Source organism: Dryas octopetala, chromosome 6 (genome assembly GCF_963921425.1).
Source record: "Dryas octopetala chromosome 6, drDryOcto1.1, whole genome shotgun sequence".
Lineage (NCBI taxonomy): Eukaryota > Viridiplantae > Streptophyta > Magnoliopsida > Rosales > Rosaceae > Dryas > Dryas octopetala.
In genome coordinates, this window is record NC_141371.1 from 5,906,451 (window position 1) to 5,927,038 (window position 20,588).

The window sequence follows — 20,588 nt, forward strand, 5'->3', positions numbered from 1 at the left end:
AGTGATGATTCAACAAATATATCATGTGTTCAGATATAAGAATGAATGACTTCTTATTGGTAATGTTTAATATTGAACAAAACTAATTTATTTTGAATGATAAGACTATTTTTGGTGTCGTATGAAAATTCTAAGAATAAAGGCATCACTAATATACCAAGAGGAATCTCTCATTATGTGCCAACCTTTTGGCCACATACATACACACGTGCGGACGTGCGGGGTTAAATGGTAAAATGCAGAGTCCAATAAATGGGCAAAGATGGATGGTTTCCAAAATTATCAAATCCCAAACGAAGCATAAGGACCATGTGTTTGTCTCTAAGATGAAAAAGTTATAGACATGTCTCTTCTTTTTGGGGTGGTTGGACAAAAATTTATGACATGAAAGCCATTGTAGCATCCAGTCAATGACTATTATTCCAAACCAAAAATAAGTAAAAACTAAACCAAACCCACATCCACAGTAGCATGAGGTCCATGACCCCACGAGTCTATCACAGGCAAAGAACGATAAGTTAGGGATACGGGTGGCTGATTTTTGTGGTCAGATAGAGAGTGGATAAGGGAGGACCAAGTGAAAAGTGTCCGAAAGGGTCCGAGAGACTGAGAGTACGAACAGGGACACTTAAAACGCCACGTGGCCCACCACAATTTTGCCTTTTTCTCCCACATGCCTGGAAAAGTGGCTCGCCAAGAACTTTGGAAAGCAGCTCCCAGCCTTACACGTGCAAGCCACCATGACTCATGTTAACAGAGTTATGTAATTTCTATCACACATACATGATTTGTTGAAAATCTCATAACAAAGAACCAAGTCAGACTTCAAACTTTGAACTGCTTTTCATATATGATTGCAAAAGATTCACGGTAAGATATGAATGTCATAGTCAGAAAAGCCTATCCCGTCTTATAATTCCATCACGATACAGGCTCTAAAGGAGAGCCAAGGTAAGAAGAATATATAAACAACGCAAAAGAATATTATACAAGCCAAACAATCACATGATACGACCTCATGCAGCAGCCAAATTCTCGTATTGCCAGGGGTTGAACTCTATTGATTTGATGTCAATGGCTTCGACGCTATCTGAGTCATCTATTGCATCCCGATGTTCAGTGTATTTGCCATTATAACGGTACACTTGCAAGTCCTCCCAAGTTGTAGGATATATTTCATCTGTTCGGTCAAACCATCTTGGAGTAAACTCGTGACCCTTTTCCTCTCGATTTTTCTTCTCAGCTCTCTGCCTCTCCTCAAGACTGACAAAAGCGTAGGTAGACATGTTTAAGATGTTAGTTTCTTCATCCAGGTTGTCTTATAACAGGTTTTAAATCATTAAGTCCAACAACAAAGTATCTACCTTGTTTGCTTAACGGCACATCAGTAAGGTGGATTTTTGCCAACCTTTACCAATGATTTTCATATATCAATTGAATATTCTTACTGTATTATGTGATCTGCATGTGAGTGTGTGTGTGTGTGTGTGTATGAGAGAGAGAGAGAGAGAGAGAGAGAGAGAGAGACCTGCTCTTTTCAAAACCAGCTTTGGATAGGTCACCCTGCTCCAGTGCATATCTATCAGGACGCAAGCGAGAATCTGATGCCAATAACTTCTTAGGAGCCGTGTCAAAGCTATTTATTTTATGCGCAAAATATGTGTACTGGAATTTGTCATTTTCTGGAACATCAGCAACTCTCCAAGACTGTAATGAAACATTAGAATAATTTCCCATGAGCTTAATGAAAGGAACAAAAAAAGAAAAAGAGTTTGTTTGCTTGGTCACCGGAAATGGAGAAAAAAAAAAAAAACTTCTACCACTACTAGGATATTAGTCCTGATGTGAACAAAAGAAGGGAAGAAAGTAAAGTAGTTAACCAATATTCTCATAGTCTTTTGCCAGATCAATAGCATGGTGATCATGATAATGCACTTAGAACAACATTCAAAACTACAGGACATGAAAACATTAGGAATGCCAGTGAACTCAAAAGATTCATTGATTTCTACAACTTCGTATGCCAACTGGACACCAGACGCATAAAGGGGAAATATAGCTTTCAATGCCCTCAGGACATGCAATCCCACTTGGCAAGACAGATACAGAAGCCTACCCGAGGTTTTCCTAATTTCCGAAATAAGATTCTATAAGGTGCAAGGTGTAACTGGTAAAACTAACCTCTTTCAGTTCAGTGCCAGGAAGTGGTTCCCCTTCTGAGTCGCAGGGTTGATAACTCATCGCCTCATTCCATTTTCCAGTCATCAATATTTTGGGTTCCTCAGTAGAATTATAAATATATCCATCTACTTCATAGCGACCAGATCTGCAAGCACAGATGTACATCAGATCAAATGTGAAATCAATATAGAGCAGAGTTGCAGACACTCGTTCTTTTTTTTTTTTTTGGACTGAGAGCAGACACTAGTTGCTAACAAAAGATTAAAGTCCCTGAACCCAAACTAGTCTTTATCGTAAAAGATTGGAGTCAGCTACTAAGCTTTTTCCAAACGAGTTGCAATCTTCAACCATTGGATTTTTTTCCCCTGCCACTCAATCCTGTCTAAAATCTTAGTGTTATCAAATTTTAGTTTCTGATCATTGCACCCTGTGCATATAATGTGCCCATCAGTTATTCTCTAAAGATACCATGATAAAACAAGCATTTGCATATCATAGCCTCAACCGAAGTAAGACTACAGGTATACAGCTAGTCTCTTCGTAGCCTGTTGGTTAGGATTTATAATCCAAACCAACAGATCCACCACTCGAGTGACACCCACCGCATAACCCTCTGAAGACTACAGGTATACATGGTGTTAGAAGCCTGTTCATAGACAACTGTTCATATGAGGAGTAGGTGCTAACAGTAACAAAACAACATCAAGGTAGTTTTACAAATTTAGAATAACTTCTGTGTTAGTAGAAGCCTAGAAGGTAGTTTTAGACCTGAATCGTTGCTTGTATGACCAAAATACCCTCCCACAAGAAGTTACTCAATAATCATTCATAGCACTCTTCAAGATAAAGGTAGCCATACCCAAACCAGCTGCATGGTTGAAAATATAGCACAACTTTGTCCCCTGTGGTCAAATTGGTCAGGACCATATCTCCTGGTGAATCAACCCATGTTCGTCCAAAAATTAAGTTGTTAACTTTTGTTGGAGGGGGTGCCAATTCCAGGACTACACCAGATTTTTTGAGGGTCAAACGTGTCCTGCATTGAAAATGTTCTAAAGGTTAAGCAAGTTATTAATAAAGAGTATGCTTAATATGCACTTTCATGTCTCGCTTAAACGCGAGTCATTAGATGAGGGGGATGTTTTTATTTCAAATCTCATAATAAAATGTCCCTCTGAGTTCCATAGAAGTTGAGAAGATAAGAAATCAATTATTAACACATTTATATCCACAGAGAAAGATCAAATAAAGTTTACCTTCCGACTGGATAAATTTCAAGTGAGTTCCCCAAAAATTTGGTTTTCACCTTCGAGGTTATGTCATAAATAAAATGCTCATTTTCAGCATGAGCAGCACTCATAGGAGGGTGATGGCTAACCTGAAAGGAATATAAGAAAAATATAAAGTTATTTTATAATATAAAATGCAGCAACGACTATATGATAATTCATAATCGTAAACCTACCAGTTACTATCAAACAATTTGAGATTCATATAAAAAAACATTTCCTTTTATTTCCATCCCAGCACAATAAATCATAACTATTCAGAGATCTGATAGGTTTGGTGCTTAGAATTCACCTGTTCTGCTACAAATGTAATGCCACCATGATTAACCATTTCATAAGTCTCACCGAGTATTGGGTTGAATGGCTTCCAGGTTCGTTGGAAGGCATAGTAAACAGATATGAAAAATGATGCTGCAACCAGCAACTGTAAGTTAGTCACCAATGCAGTGCATGCATGAACAGAAAAAGGAGAGGGAGGAAAAGCGGAAAACAGGCGCGCAGAGAGAGAGAAGAGAGAGAGAGAGAGAGAGAGAGAGAGAGAGAGAGAGAGAGAGAGAGAGAGAGAGAGAGAGAGATGCTTACAAGCATATACCAATCTCATGTATGGATCCTCACATTCATCTGCCAGATCTAACAGATGAGAGTATTCCATCAGCTGTGACAAAATGGGACAATTGTAAGATTCACTCAGAGAACAGGATCAGATCGAACAAAGCTTCACAAAATGTCGTTCAATTACAAATAACACAAACCTCTGCCATTTTCTGTAGCATAGTCATTGGCTCAAAAATAAGTACTGGAAGGGTCACCATTGATGTGACGTCAGCACCTACATACTTCTGCATCACCTTCCAGTAGCCATCCCGATCCTGGAAAAAAAAAAAAAAAAGCAAGAGGAAGAACTTCTTAAATGAGTATGCACGAAAACATCAGAAAGTATGAAAGAGATAACAATTATTTTCAATATCAATACAAAATTAAATTATCTTACTATCACTATAAGCAAAGCATCTGTTTCTCGTTAATCTACAGAAGCATGTAGCTGCCAGAGAAGAAAATGACATCTTACATGCTTTATGTTTTTCTGTTTGGATTACTAGACTTGGCAAGGCTAAGCTGGAAAGCTTCTAAAGGCCAAAAAGAGAATATAGTGTTTTGATGGAGAAAGGAAATACTGCCTGAAACATGCTAAGTAGATCTAATGATGGAAGGTCCAGATGAGGAGAGCCTGGTGGTATATCCACCAATTCTCCAAGGGTATATTCCAGGTTCAAGCTCGGGCCATGTCACTTAGTTTAACTAGCAAAAAGAAAGATCTAACAGTGGTAGGCCGACTAATATCTGTGACATTCTCAGTTTTACAGTGTCGAGAGCTGTCCAGTTCTCAGTAATATTGTGGTATGCTTTATGGTAACTTTTTCTCTATAATCGTACAGGCGAAACAGAATTGCCATGGCAGAAAAGTAGTGTACCTCCTGCTTCCATCTTCCTTTCCTTGCTTCATCTTCAACATCATCTGTGCCTCCATCTGGATTGATAACTTCCAGCCCCTCATAACCCACTAAGCTGTACAGTGAAAATACCACGGATTGTCATAATCTGATTCTTCAAAACACATAAAACTAGTTTCACACCATGCATTTCGAATTCAGTCAAGTGGGTAATACTAATCCATTGAATTTACGAAACCGCATATAGCAACCACATAATATAAACCTCACTCTGCAGACATTAGATTTAGAACTTGGAAACACTATCGATAAGCAATTAAATACCAAATAAATTACACATCCAACTAGAACCAAAATTATCACGAACCAGTTCACCAATCCATGAATGAATTCCACACTAACAAGAATCTCAAACTAGTGAAGGATCAATTTCAACCCCAAAATAACATTAAAGCCAGATTCGCCGATTCAGAGCTTGTAGTAAAAGTTAACAGTGCTTGAATTGAGAGCAAGAGCAGCAGAATTGGACAATTTCAACCCCAAAATAACATTGAAGCCAGATTCGCCGATTCAGAGCTTATAGTAAAAGTTAACAGTGCTTGAATTGAGAGCAAGAGCAGCAGAATTGGACAAACATAAATCCAGTATCCCCACAAATCGCAAAAGAATTTAAGCAGCTCAAAAAATTAAAATTAAAGAGAGAGTGAGAGAGAGAGAGAGATTTGATACCCGTTGACGGATTTGGTCATTACGCTACCAAGATTAGACAAAGTCGAAGCCATCGAGGCGAAGAAGCCTCCGGTTTGCTTCGGATCCTTGGGAGCCATCTCCGATTATTAAAACCCTAGTCTCAGCAACTTCTGAAGAACAATAAGAGCGAGCGAAAGAGCGATCGAGCAGAGAGAGAGAGAGAGAGAGAGAGAGACGGAGACGTTAATTTAGAGAGCAAGTGAAGAGGGCGAGGTGGTAATTTCGGATTTTGAGTATTTTATAGAGGGAATGACTGGGTGTGAGCAACAGCGAGGACCAGCAACGATTCTCGTTGGCGCTTCTTCTGTTTGAAGTCAAACAACGGGAGGATATTTTCGGTTTGAATTATTGAATTGTGGAGGCCACGCGTTGGGATAAGCGCGTGGGGTGCGAGAAAAATCCATAAAGGCGGCTAACGCAGAAGCATCGAATCCAACTAAGTAACTAACTAGAAGCAAAAGCCGGCAACGCAAGCAAGGAAATGTCCATTGTGTATGCTTTGTGTTGTACCGTTGTGTTGTGCATGTTCGACGCGTAAGCAACGCGTTGGCCTTGGAATCCTTGGCCTCGTTGTCCATTATCACGGTAACGTGCTATTTGTCCATGTGGCACCCACTTCCACTAAGCTTTCATTAATTATAATCCTACCAAAAAGGCAAAAAGGAAAGGTATAATCATAAATCATAATTATACTACTAGGCTTCTTTAGTAACATTATCAAAATTTATAGAATCGTCACACTTGCAAGGTCGATCAATCGGTACCCTTTCTTTTCTTTTGCTTTTGCTTATTTTGATTCCTTACGTGACAATGTGGTGGTATTTCCACAATTTGTCGATTAAATCGAAAATAGAGTATTCTAATTTCAATCAACAAAATTTTGAAAGAAAATTTTAATTTAGATTTTTTGAAAGAAAATTTTAATTCTGATTTGATATTTTTGGAATTCTCAAAGCTTTCAAAATTTTAATGTTTTCAGAAACACAATATAGTCCAAATACAAACACATTTTAGTTAAGATATTTAGTTAAGGTACAAATTCAATATAGTTAATGTACAAACACAATCTAATCAAGTTACAAACACAATTTAATCAAGTTAAATACAATTTAATCAAGTTAAATACAATATAATCAATTTACTCCATGTACAAATGAATGTAATTAAAAGCACAAATTGCATTATAGTTAAGGTACAAATGCAATATAGTGAAAATATATATGTTAGGCTTATTAGCACATTTGTCCCCTGATTTTTAGGTTTTTTCTCACTTTGCCTCCTGACATTTATTTGTCTCATATAACCCCCTGAATTTTTATGCCGTTTCTCACGTTGTCCGATTTCGTCAACTCCGTCAACTCCGTCAACACCACCGTTAGAAATACTGACGTGGAAGGGTAATTTTGTCATTTCAATTGTAAAATATATTTAAAACAATATTTAAATTAATAAAATAATAAAACTTTAAATTAAAATAAAATCTTTAAAATTCAATTAAATTAAAAAAAAAAAAAACCAAACATTTCCCTCTCCACCCATTGCGCAGGCTGGCCACCCCTTTTTTTCCACCCACTGCACATTCCGGCCACCACTCCCTCTCCACCCACTACACATGCCGACAACTCTCTCTCTCTCTCTCTCTCTCTCTTTCTCTCTCTCTCTCTCTCTCTCTCTCTCTCTCTCTCTCTCTCTCTCTCTCTCCCTCCTTCCCTCCCTGCACATGCCAGCCACACCCTCACCCATCCCCAACTCCACGCAGCCCAGCTCTGCCCCTCCCCGCCCAGCCCCAGCGTCATCCTCAGCCCTGCCCCGCCCAGCCTTGCCCCGTCCAGCCTCACCCTCCCCCAATCTGCGCGCCCCGCCCTCTCTCTGCCCAATCTACATAGCCCAGCCCAGCCCCCACCCAGCCCCACCTTGCCCTGCCCCGCCCTTGCTCTACTCCGATCAGCCCCACATAGCCCAGCCCAGCCCCGCCCTGGCTCTACCCCTCCCCGCCCTACGCAGCCCAGCCTCTCCCCGCCCAGGCCCATCTTGCTCTGCCCTGTCCTCGCTCTGCTCCGATCAGCCCCACGTAGCCTAGCCCAGCCCCGCCCTGGCTCTACCTCTCCCCGCCCTACGCAACCCAGCCCCTCCCCGCCCAGCCCCAGCTTGGCCCACCCCCACCCAGTCCCTCCCCCACCCCCACCCCCACCCAGCCCCTCCCACACCCCCTCCTCCGCCTCCCCCCTCCCCCTTCCCCAGCCCTATTGCACAAGAGAAACTGTTTTTAAAAAATTAAAATTTTTGATTTAATTAAAATTTCAGTTTTATATTTTTAAGTAAAAAAATGTGAGAGAGTTGCCAACATGGCATATTGGGTCCCACAAATTACCACATGGCACAAACATGGCAAAGATTGGTCATTTGTGGCTGAAAAGATGAAATTACCCCGCCACGTCAGCATTTCTAACGGTGGTGTTGACAGAGTTGACGGAATCGGGCAACGTGGGAAACGGCATAAAAGTTGAGGGGGTTATATGAGACAAATAAATGTAAGGGGGCAAAGTGAGAAAAAATCTAAAAATCAAGGGGCAAATGTGCTAATAAGCCTATATGTTAACTTAAAAATACAAGTCATGTTACAAATTTAATTTAATCAAAATACAAAAATGCGCACTTTATATAATTTGCTTGATTCTTTAAAGAAAAATCAATAAAGTTGGGGGAATAATAACTCAAAATTAATGTAGGAAATCAATGCAATTTTGACAATAAGATAACAAACTGTCCTTCATGTTTTTAATTAATGTAAGGTTGGTGACCAAAGAATACTTGCTGCTTGATTTTGATTTGTCAAACTCAAACCTCAATTTAAAGGAAGAAATATTCGTCCATTATTCCCCTTATCTGTAATATTATTCTCTCCAATGGTTGATGACGAACTGAGCCAATGAGCGATTGACACATGTTGCAATTAGTAATGCTGCAAATCAATGACTAAGCTATTAAAAATGAGCAAGGTAATCGGGTGTAGAAGGGTCCATGCTTGTAGCAACACTCTTCGTGTCTAGCAGCAATTGCCGTTTGTCAGTGCGTGCTTCGCATATACGATTTGGTCCCTGCTGCACATCCCCTTCAACCAGTATTGTCCATTTTCATAACATAATTTGGGTTAAATTATTCGATAGAATACTTAATTTTTTATTTATTTTTGTGTTTTTAATTTGCTCCACAGGGTTTGTTGAAATAGTAAGTTCTTTTATTTAATCTTATTATAAAACTTAAAGTCCAACTATTTTATTTATTAATTACAAAGTATATGTCACTATCTCGATCGATTGGTTCAACCGGAAATCTCCTAAAATGCACTCATGCTCGATATAAAATGCATTGGATAATTCTCACTCATTTACCTTTTCTGCATGGAATTATTCTCTAATATTCAATCTCTTGACGCGGCAATAATTTTCATGACAATGAAATGAGGTGGCACTAAGGTTCTGTTTGCAGTCAAAAAATGCAATTCTTTCCAGAAATTATTGTCCCACTCAAAATAAGTGTCATAAACTAATTGTTTCCGTAATTAACACAACGTCAACAGTCCAAACAAACAATGCCTTAAAGGTAAAGAATTGGGTACGCGCCACGTATGTGTCGGCCAAATGTGGCAGTTCATTTCAGGCCAGCAGCTCCCAACTGATGAACAACGTTGACTAAGCAGCGTCGTTTTCTGACTTTGTGCTGTAAAGCACTCCTCTTAATTCACTCAATCTCCCTCTCCCCATTCACATTCTGTGTGTCCAAACCTTCATCAGCTTCGCTTTCAATGGCCGGAGAGACTCAGCCAGAGACCCAAATGAGGGTCAATTCTCGGCGGAGCTACAACGTGGTTCACCCAGTAGACGTGGAAACACCTCCATTAACGTCTCCAGCTCCAGCTCCAGCAGTATACCGAGAGATCAAGCATTTCAGGAAATGGGTTCCTTGGTTGATACCTGTATTTGTGGTTGCCAATGTTGTTTTGTTCATCATCACCATGTCCGTCAACAACTGCCCCAAGAACTCAATCTCTTGCATTGCTAGGTTCTTGGGCAGGTTCTCCTTCCAGCCTTTTAAGGAGAACCCTCTTCTTGGACCATCATCATCTACGTGAGTTCTCAATTTTGCTTGTTGATTTTCAGAATGTCAATTGGTTTTGCTTTGATCTCAATTGGTGCTGAGCTGACCCTTTAGCTAATTTTTGATTGGTGGCTATTATAAACGTATAATTGGGTATTGTGTTGCATTTTGATTGCTTTAGGCTACAGAAGATGGGGGCTTTGGATGTGAGTAAGGTGGTTCACGGAAACCAGGGGTGGCGCCTTATCACTTGCAATTGGTTACATGCTGGTGTTTTCCATTTATTGGCTAACATGTTGAGCCTTTTAGTTATTGGGTTTCGGCTAGAGCAAGAATTTGGCTTCGGTATGTATTCCAAAATCAGTTTTTTATCTAATTTTGTGATGACTATAAGCATTTTCATCATTTAAGGACTAATGGTGCTTCTTGCTATCTGCAACTTTAGGTATATGAGACAGTTTAGGTTTTCATTATGATTGAACCAAAGCTTTTTTATCATATATAGCTAGTAGCTATTCTTAATTTACTTGTGTATGATAGATTCTCTTGTTTGTTGATGTCAGTATACAAAATTTTAGCTCATGCCCTTTGCCCAATTCTTGTATGTTTTTGTTACAGTCCGGATTGGGTTGCTATATGTCATCTCTGGATTTGGTGGGAGTTTGTTGTCTTCACTTTTCATCCAGTCAAACATCTCTGTTGGTGCTTCTGGTGCACTTTTTGGATTGCTGGGAGGCATGCTTTCTGAACTTATTACTAATTGGACAATATATAATAGTAAGGTAATTGTTGAACGGCTTTTAAAGGAGCTTCATACTTGAAAAATTAATGTGGTGACATTGAGGATCCAGTATCTAAATCCTGATTATTGTTCAGTTAGCAGAACTTATCACCCTCCTGATCATCATAGCAATCAATTTGGCAGTGGGAATCCTCCCACACGTGGACAACTTTGCTCACATTGGAGGATTCTTTTCGGGTTTTCTTCTTGGGTTTGTGTTTCTTATCCGCCCCCAGTTTGGATGGGTTAACCAAAGATATGCTCCTCCAGGATACGCATCATCTCAAGTTAAATCTAAGTTCAAGACCTATCAGCGCATTTTGTGGGTCCTTTCAGTGATCCTTTTAATTGTTGGGTAAGCCAATCTGTTTCTCTGTGTCTATGCATTTCTTGTTTCCATATTTAGGTAGAAAATCTTGAAAGCATTTTGACCTTTTTTCATTAAACATACCATGAGAAAAGTACTTTACTTGACAGCTGAACTAGCTCATAACAGTGACATATCACACTGTTCTAGTAGTTGTTTCTACTCAATTAACATCTGTATTAAGTTATTTTTAGGCAGGATACAGCTCCTTTTGAACTTCAATTTTTTCTCACTGACCAGCTGCAGCCCAAACCTTTTGTTGGTACTTGTATCAGAAACAAGTTTCTGCACTTAGTTACCAAATTAGATGGAACACACTGTCCATATACACTGTTGCAAACTAGGTTTTATGTGTTTGACCTAATCATAGAACAGTTTTTTCTCTACCCCAAATACCAAATTTGATGTAGAGATTCCCATTCCTTGCAGAAGCTATTTCTTAGTTATTCTAACAATGCAAACAATATTATAGATGCTTACACACAGAATGATAGATAAACTTTTTGAAACGTGGCTGTTTCTCCAAAATTTATCTAGAAGTGAAACATCTATGCATGGAGAAGCTTTTATTCTTGCATTTTACATCTAGGACCCTAATTTGTATACCTGTTTTTCTTCTTGGTTGTATGGTTTCCTTCTTTTAGTTCATGTAAAAAATGGTGCAGCCAGGGATGCCATGTTAACTTGGGTAATTAAGGTTTAGGCCTGCTCGAGAAAGTTTTTGAAACTTGGAATTTTATTGTACAAGAATAATGTAAATATAAATGTAAAATTTGAATATTATTTTGCTGATTTGACAGGTTTACTGTTGGCCTGGTTATGCTTCTTCGGGGAGTTGATTTAAATAAGCATTGTTCTTGGTGTCATTACTTGTCTTGTGTCCCTACTTCAAGATGGAGTTGCAAGACAGAGCCTGCATACTGCACGGTAACTTTGCCAAATACTCTCCCCTTCCCCCTTGTGCATGTGATTTAAGATATGCAGTCAATTTATCAAACCAGGGCATTTTTCTTAATTGGACCACTTTCGGACTGGGTAAAAGGGCTTGATGTACTGAATCATGATCATCTGAATCATCATCTAGCTAACTAAGTTGTGTAAAAATTTTGGAAAAAAATAAAGAAACTCATGAGGAAAAGGTAATGGTAGTCAATACCCGTGAAGACATAACATGAAAGCAGGAACTGACCTTCAATTGTTTGAAATAATGAAAGTCGGCTTTGAGGCAATGCACATTTGACACGTATGGGACTTGTGATTAAAAGCAGTTTGTCTGAAATTTATCTTGTGATAACTGCATCAACTTGATTATTTTGTGCCATGACCTCTCATTGCAGTCAAACCAGATGGGTAACCAGATCGACTTAACATGCTCGAGCAATGGTAAGAATGGCACGTATATGTTTCCAAATGCAAGCAGTTCTCAGATCCAGGGGTTATGCTCTCAGCTTTGCAGTTGATTTATGCAGTAGACATGGGCTTAAGGTGGCATGAGCTGCTCATATGTGTAAATTCACTGTTACAGATTTTTCCCTTATATGATATATACCCTTGTTTTTACATGTATTCATTTCATTGTGTAATCTTGAATTCTTGATTTTTGCCACGAAAACGATTGATTTTTCTGTTTTCTATATTACTTAAGAGTGTGTAACTGGTATGGTATTGAACAACCATAAGGTGGGTCATTTGGGATTGAGAAATCAGAATAGAGTTAAAAAAAATATATATATATATATAATGAAAAGCTGGTTTTGTTGAGTCACCAAAGTAGGCAAGCAAGCCGATTACCTACCCATCTGTATTGCATAGTGACTTAAATACGTTTCTGAGTTTCTCCCCTCCTTTGAAGTGCCTACAAGTCAGAAAGCTTCAGGGTGGTTGGGTTCAGTGTTCAGCCCACCACTTTTATTGGGCCAGCACGCAAGGCCCATCATAACTCCTTAAACATACTTTAGTCAATTCTTTAGTTCACGTCCAATCTTATGAGTCATTGTCATCACTTTGATGAACAGACTTTTGTTTATAGTTAATATATATTTATCTATTTTATTCTTTCAAAAAATGAATTAATTAACTAGTTAGTTTGGTTTATAGGAATAATATAGTATAACTGTACGTAGACACAACAAAAAATAATTATTACGTTCCAAGATAATATTATAACTAGTCCTCCTCTTCAAAAAATTTTGGCTCTCTGCCCTTGGATTGAGAGAATGGCAACTGGCAAGGCCATCGATCCCGACCTGGAGTCGAGGTTGAAGTCCATAATTATTACACGAGCCAAGCTCGCTGCACCTTGGTTCTCTGCTGCTTGGCTCAGCTCATTTACACCCCTATTGTTTAAGAGTTGACCTACAAAAATAAAGGTAGCTTCTCGTAGTTTTATACAAATATTTTAACTTTTTATACAATATTAACAATTTAAAAAAAATTACCTAATCAAATTTAACATTTTACAAAGATTTTTATAATTATGACCAAATTGTATCTTTTGTTTATTTATTTTTGGTATAAATGAGATGGGGAGGTTCGATTTTTTATTTGTTTCCAAGGTTCGAATTTTTCTTTCATTACACCGTGGATGTAACAAAAGGGCGGGTGTAAATACAACCGTCCGTAGTCACACTCATATCCATTATCATCAACTCATCAAACAGAGTGCAGACTAATAAACCTCGCTCGCGCTCGAGTTCCCCAAACCTCTTATTCACCAGACGGTGATGGCGGTTCGAGCCGTCAGCAGCTGCTCAATCTTCCGCTCCGCTTCGTCCCCAAACCTCTTCGCCTTCCGCTGCTGCCCCTACCACTTGAACACCCTCCACTTTCGCCGGTTCTCCAAATTTGGCATTCGCTTCCCGATATCTCGGTCCGAGACGCTAGTTCCCGGCCATGGCAGCGCTCAAACCAGCTCCGTTCACAGCCTCGTCGATAGTGTCATGGAAGAGCTCGGAAATTTGCGCAGACGGAGAAGAATTCGCGCTGCCGCCAAGTAGGTTCTCAGTTCTCGCTCCCTCACTCGAACTTTTCTTCAAATTTTCTTGTAAATTTCTTTCACTACGAACTTAGAGGGATGCAATTATGTGCTGTTTGGTTGCTGAGAAAAAAAAAAGGCATATATACAATGTCACTGCTTCCAGTGAAGTAGCTATCCAAGCTCTTATTAATTTGCTTACATGATAATCAAGCGACTAATCATGCGAATTTAGGTTATCCATATAATAATAGGATATTTAGTAACTGTGCAGAGTGGAGCTCACAAGCAGTGGAGAGTTTCTAGAAGATAAGCTTGTGAACCGAACACTGCAGAAAGGGTTGCTGCTGGAGTTCAAGAAGGATTCTGAGAGAGTGTTGCTGGCTGTTGCGCAGAAACCCGATGGCAAGAAGAACTGGATGGTGTCCGATCAGGTTCTACTAGAAAAACAACTAATGCGGCATATTATAGGTTGCTAGGTGTTGGAACTCGCTGTGTTCTTTTTTCACCATAAATGTAAAAGTTATGGTGTGTTTTTCTGCTAATCTCACATTTTATTTGTTTTGTTGTATATGTCAGAATGGCATTATATCATCGATTAAACCGCAACAAATTACATATATTGTTCCGGGTATTGAAAATTTTGACAACATGGAGATTTCAGACTTTATTAAGAAATCTCAGGAAAACTTGGTTGGTTCTTGCCCAAAAATTGTAACAGATTTGAATTTTCTTTTTATGTCCGGTGGTATGTTTTATTTTTTTTTGAAGAATATTTGTTGATTTGGTGCAGGATCCGCAACTTCTAGAATTTGCTTGGGTTGAACTCCTTGAAAAGAATAAGCGGGTGACGGCAGAAGAATTAGCTGAGGTACTATACTTTGCAAGTTCAATATATATGTATAGTTTCTCCTTCAATGACCCTAGCTCATTCCACAGATGATTTTTGGTAGTGTGGAGCCTCTGGAATGCTACTGTGCTCATCTTTTGCTTTCAGAAGACGAAATATACTTTACTGTGCTAGAGACAAAAGGTTCTCGCTCTATATATGGACCTCGACCTACTGTGCAGGTATATCTATACTTTGGTTTAACATCTTGTCTTCTTATAGTTGGTTCACAAGAAAATGGATCATATGGGACCACTATAAGATTAGATTGCTAACCTCGGTTTGCTTTTCCAATGATTTTAACATGGAACTCCAAACTAGGTTGAGGAACTTCTACGCAGGAAGCTCGCAAAGGAGGCTGCTGAGAAAGAACTTCAGCAGTTTGTACAATTACTGAAATCTGCTAAGGCAATGCCTTTAAATGCTAAACCTCCCAAATCGTCTTGGATGGTTGAAGAGAAAATCAGAGAGAAAATTGAGTCTCTCGAATGTTATGCTATTGATGACTGCAGAAATGATGACCAAAGGAAAACGGCTGGAACGGTAACCAAGTCTGACTCAAATGACACTGTTTTTATTTACTATGGTCATAGGTACTTCTAAGGTCCAAAAATATATATGGCCTATCAAGATAAACTTTACCCTCATTATGGAAAGTATTTTCTGAAAGAGAAGATGTTATTATGATGTTCTTATATGCCTTAATGCTCTTTTGTGATACATCATACATGTATATCAACTCCATTCCTAGTTTGTTTATCCTCTTGTATATACATTCTTGTCAGATCCTAAGGGCAATGGGGATGGTGAAAACAGCGTCTTCAGCTTTGAATCTCCTCATAGAAATTGGGTATTTTCCTGTACATGTCAATCTTGACCTGTTGAAGTTCAACGTCCATACTGATCATTCAGATGAAGTTATATCCGCTGCAGAAAGTCTTCTGTCAGATTCATCCGATCCAGATGAGGTTAGCCTGCTTCCTGTATTATATATTAGTATTAGTAAAGCGCTAACGCTGCAATTTCTCTAAAGAAACAAGTGCGAAATTATGAAAATAATACTTATGCAGCAATATATTATTCAGTATTACTATTAGGTTTTTAGATAATACACTTATGGGCCAGATATTCTTGCTTTAGGTTGAAAGGATTGATCTCACTCACTTGAAGGTCTATGCTATTGATGTGGACGAGGCTGATGAGGTATTTTTTAACACATGCCCAATGATTTTATCATCTTCTATGGTCAATACAGTAAATTTTTTCCACATTAAAATTTTGAGCTCTTCATATCAAATTGGTCATTGTAATATGTTAGCTTGACGATGCCCTGAGTGCAACAAGACTGCAAGATGGACGCATTAGGATATGGATTCATGTTGCAGATGCAACTAGGTTTGTTCAATCCGGGAGCATAGTGGACAGGTAGCTCTTGGAACACTACAAGACATGTTGATACATGTTTGTGTTTTACTCATTTCTGATAAAGTCATGATGTTTAGGGAAGCAATGAGAAGAGGAACTTCTGTATTCTTGCCCACTGCCACTTATCCTATGTTCCCAGAAAAGCTTGCTATGGAGGGAATGAGTTTGCAACAAGGAGAGGCTTGCAATGCTGTTACGGTATCTGTTGTGCTGCACTCTGATGGCAGGTAAACAGTTAATTTTTTTAGGGTGTTTTGCCTCCCTCTTTGAGATTTCATCCCAAACAATGCTGTATTATATTTTTAATGGAGTTACAGAGCTGTACTGCCATCTTTTAGGGTTCGTAAATCATTACTTTCCACCTAGATTTGTATGTTATGGGCTTAGAATTATCTTGGGTTGGAGGTAGGTGGGGTTAGATATATTGTGGAATTTGAATTAGACCATATTATTATACAGACTGAAATAACTAAATTATTCTGGTTTAACAATCTGTTGTACATAAGATCATTCTAAAATAATAAAAGGACCACTTGGTTTTGTGCCACTACCATGTTTATGTCTCCAATGACCAATGATTTAATGATAACATTTGTAGACAATTAAACTGCCAAGGTTATATAATCATCTCAGCAAGAGTGGTGGTATATCTTTGAAGCATCATAACTTTGGTTAATTTAAAGGGTGGTTTTCTCTTTTCCGAACAACTTTTACTATATCTATTTACTCTCTTTGCGTTCAATAGTATTGCAGAATATTCAGTGGACAACTCAATCATTAAACCAACATATATGCTGACGTATGAGAGTGCATCTGAGCTTCTTCATTTGAACCTGGAAGAAGAGGCTGAACTGAAAATCCTGTCTGAGGCTGCAACTCTCCGGTCAATATGGCGTTGCCAACAGGTTGGACTTAATGAATCAGACCATATTTAATTATAAAGTCTTTGTGGTTGTATGATTCAAAGTTCCAGTAGATTCCCTTGGTGCTGCATGGTCCTGTTAGTTGACAATTATTTTCATGGTTGTCGCTATCCATAACATGGACCCTACAGAGATTCTACTATAGATGTCGATTCAATTGTGCATAAAATCCTTAAAAACATGAAAAAATTAAGAAAAAATCTGAGACCCATGTCATAACAATTTCGTTGATAAAAACAAACATTTATTTCACATTTTTTAATGGACAATGTGGGTTCAAGGTCTCAACAAGCATGGTTTTGTAGGCATGATATTTCTGTAACCTCCCAATCCTTCTACGACAATAACTATATATGCATTTTTCAGGGTGCAATTGACACATCCACGTTGGAAGCACGCATCAAAGTGGTTAATCCAGAGGATCCGGAGCCTGAAATAAATCTTTATGTTGAAAACCAGGCAGACCCTGCAATGCGACTTGTCTTTGAGATGATGATACTCTGTGGAGAAGTTATAGCCACTTATGGTTCTAGGAATAACATTCCTTTACCTTACAGGGGACAGCCCCAATCCAACATCGACACATCTGTATTTGCACATCTTCCAGAAGGACCTGTTAGAAGCTCTGCCCTTGTTAAAATAATGCGTGCTGCTGAAATTGATTTCAGGAAACCTGTACGCCATGGAATATTAGGAATTCCCGGTTATGTTCAGTTTACATCTCCCATCCGTAGATATATGGATCTACTAGCTCACTATCAGGTGAGTTTCTTCTATTCATGTATAGTTAATTAACTACAATCCCACATGTTCACCTTGTCTGGAATGGATTCTGTGTCAACAAAATCATATAATGTTCATCATCTTGTCTGCCTTTTGCAAGGAGACAAGAAAGCTATGTGGTTCTTAAATTAAGGCTAAGCAGTTAAGTGTCATTGCTATGTGGTGTCTTTTTGTTCAAAAGAAATGAGGAAAGAGACTTAAAAAAAAAAAAAAATAGATGGCAATGTTTCCTCTTGGGACATTATTTGAGCACTCTAGAATTTACAGACAGATCCTAGAATGCAAACATTTTATGCATTTACTAATTTTAAATCTTATCTTTAGCCATATTCTTCTTGCAGGGTGAGTTTAATCTGGAGGGAAAATTGTGCTTCAGAATTTCTCTTGTAACTTTTTTTATATATTAGGATCGTGCTTAGTCAAGCACAAATTATTTAACCGTATTAATTAAATCCTTTTAATTCCACGAAGCCAAGGTCATAGAATTAAGCAAAGGTGGCAGGGTCATCAGCTATAACTTCTGCATGTTTTATTACTGCCAAGTACTAACACTTTTTTGTGAATTCATGTTTTATTACTGTATTCAGCCAAATTGTTGACCTATTGTTAAAGATTATTGAATGCATCTGTTATGCAGGTCAAAGCATTTCTCAGAGGGGAATCTCCTCCTTTTTCAGCTGGTCAGTTGGAAGGGATGGCATCTATTGTAAACATGAATACTAGAGTAGCAAAGAGGCTCTTTAGCAGCAGTCTTCGCTATTGGATATTAGAATATCTGAGAAGGCAGTCAAAAGAAAGAAAATATCGTGCATTGATTCTTAGATTCATTAAGGATCGGATTGCAGCCTTATTGTTAGTTGAGGTGAGCATGCAATTATATATTTTAATTGTACCTGCAGCTATCCATGCATACATCGTTGTAGTATGAAACTGTTAGGATTATATCACACAACTAAACAGAGGCCATGTTAACCATACTTGCTACTCATGAGATGTATAAATGATTGATGCATAGGAGGCAAGAAAGCCCTTAAAACTTAAAAGGAATAGTGTCCTGGATCATTGTTTTAAACAAAGCCCATAAAACTTAAAAGGCGAGACATGGGGGCAAGAAAAAGAAAAATCTTGCAAACATGATCTTTATTTGACCAGACTTAATAGCCACATATCCATGCTAGGACAATTTCGGGATAATTAATTGTACAGGTTCATGAAATATTATACAAGTGACTTTTGTGGAATATCCCATACTAGTGTGGACATATTATGAATATGGCATGTCAATTGATGAGGCTTTGTGTCTTCCTTTTATTTTTTTTGGTCTGAAAGGCTTTATGTCTTTTGGTTCTCAAGTATTGTTATTATTGTTTGTGTTTTCCCTTCTGACCTGATCTCAACCGTTCTTTTGTTTGGTATGAAATTCTTAATCTTATATGGCTTTGGTCACTTGTAGATCATTAGTGGTTTGTTGCACTTTTGTTGATTGTGTCAAACCAAATTTTGCAGGTGGGACTTCAAGCTTCTGCGTGGGTGTCTGTGGGAGCACAAATTGGAGATGAAGTTCAAGTTCGGGTAGAAGAAGCTCATCCACGCGATGATGTGCTTTTTCTTAAAGAGGTTGTCATTTAAGTGATAAAGATAGATTTTTTTGGCTGGATCTTGTCATCAAAGAGACATTTTTTCGCTGATATGTCAATGATCTATATGGGTAAGCGATGCTCTCTTGTCACACCACCTGAGATGTTGACTATGCTCTGTCTAACGTTCCCCTATTTTGTGACAGAATTATTACCACTGCATCATAATGTCTCCAACCTTTGGACACCCCAAAGCTCACAGATTCATAATTTGAAATAGATAAAATATCAGTGACGAATTGTTGTAAGCATTGTCACTTGCAGCAGTGGATGCCCAAGCTGTTTTCTATGACAAGCATCCTTCCAGTGATTCTCTCTCTGTCAAACCTTTCTCCAGGAAAACTGTCAAATGGGACGAGTAGGAATTGCTTCAAGACCTTCGCTCTGCTTGTGGCCTTTCTCCACTTTGTTTTTTGGTGGGCTAATGGCATCCAAGTTCTTGGGATATATTTTGCTCAATACTTGGCTGAAATGGTAGGCTATGCACTATACCACGGTATGCCATTTCATAAAGGGTTTTGTGTATTTCCTATAGCAAATTTTGATTAATTTTAGAAGAAGTTAGTATTTGTATAATATGTGTTCAAATCAGAGACTGGCTCGCGGCTTAAATTAGGTATCAGCCCTTATGACATGTTTCCATGCAAACTTGCAAAGTGATTACGTGGGAATATCTAGTTTGTGAAATACTGCATGAATCAGAAGTTTGAAGATCAGCAGAACAGACAATGGCTAAATTTGGATACCAGAAATTTTGAGAAATTGTGTGATGCGTGCATGTAAAGCCGATCACTAACAGATGTTGATTGTCTATTCTCGACCTTCGATGTTTGTGGAATGGTGATGGCTTGTCAATTTGCAAAATGATTGTAGAAATGGATCTAATTGTTTCAATTTGATACATATGAGTTGGCTGGGCCGGGCAGCCCACAGCCCAATCCAGTAAAATTCAATTTTGTCATGTTAAAATTAAACCCCCCAGTTCATAGCCTATCCCAAAAGCCTAACCTAGCTAGCTACCCCCAATCCCAAAGTCAACT

General features: G+C 38.5%; 3 protein-coding genes across 4 annotated transcripts; 2 read left to right on the forward strand and 1 right to left on the reverse strand.

Annotated features, from left to right (window-relative positions):
• Window positions 1–821: 821 nt before the first annotated feature.
• Window positions 822–5,871, reverse strand: LOC147281635 (oxysterol-binding protein-related protein 3A-like). Its single transcript, XM_086246914.1, has 10 exons — window positions 5,651–5,871; window positions 4,943–5,036; window positions 4,223–4,339; window positions 4,053–4,125; window positions 3,763–3,881; window positions 3,438–3,559; window positions 3,041–3,217; window positions 2,182–2,326; window positions 1,529–1,707; window positions 822–1,263 (listed from the first exon to the last, which is right to left on the reverse strand). Exons 1-10 carry the CDS (start codon window positions 5,746–5,748, stop codon window positions 1,017–1,019), a joined length of 1,371 nt encoding a protein of 456 aa, XP_086103040.1. The 5' UTR covers window positions 5,749–5,871; the 3' UTR covers window positions 822–1,016.
• A 3,412-nt stretch (window positions 5,872–9,283) lies between these two features.
• LOC147281636 (RHOMBOID-like protein 1) lies at window positions 9,284–12,561 on the forward strand. Its single transcript, XM_086247188.1, has 6 exons — window positions 9,284–9,799; window positions 9,951–10,114; window positions 10,388–10,551; window positions 10,646–10,905; window positions 11,718–11,844; window positions 12,255–12,561. The coding sequence occupies exons 1-6, from the start codon at window positions 9,477–9,479 to the stop codon at window positions 12,375–12,377; spliced, it is 1,161 nt and encodes a 386-aa protein (XP_086103314.1). The 5' UTR covers window positions 9,284–9,476; the 3' UTR covers window positions 12,378–12,561.
• Window positions 12,562–13,536: 975 nt separating this feature from the next.
• Window positions 13,537–20,496, forward strand: EMB2730 (Ribonuclease II/R family protein). 2 transcript variants are annotated; one of them, XM_086246976.1, is made up of 15 exons: window positions 13,537–13,909; window positions 14,166–14,325; window positions 14,471–14,584; window positions 14,685–14,762; window positions 14,831–14,962; window positions 15,102–15,323; window positions 15,566–15,748; window positions 15,921–15,983; window positions 16,099–16,205; window positions 16,283–16,432; window positions 16,951–17,110; window positions 17,495–17,890; window positions 18,549–18,773; window positions 19,418–19,619; window positions 19,695–20,496. In XM_086246976.1, exons 1-14 carry the CDS (start codon window positions 13,641–13,643, stop codon window positions 19,538–19,540), a joined length of 2,382 nt encoding a protein of 793 aa, XP_086103102.1. In that variant the 5' UTR covers window positions 13,537–13,640; the 3' UTR covers window positions 19,541–19,619; window positions 19,695–20,496. The 2 variants fall into 2 exon arrangements, with proteins under 2 accessions (XP_086103102.1, XP_086103104.1); XM_086246978.1 differs by having other exon boundaries at window positions 13,778–13,909; window positions 14,155–14,325.
• Window positions 20,497–20,588: the final 92 nt, after the last annotated feature.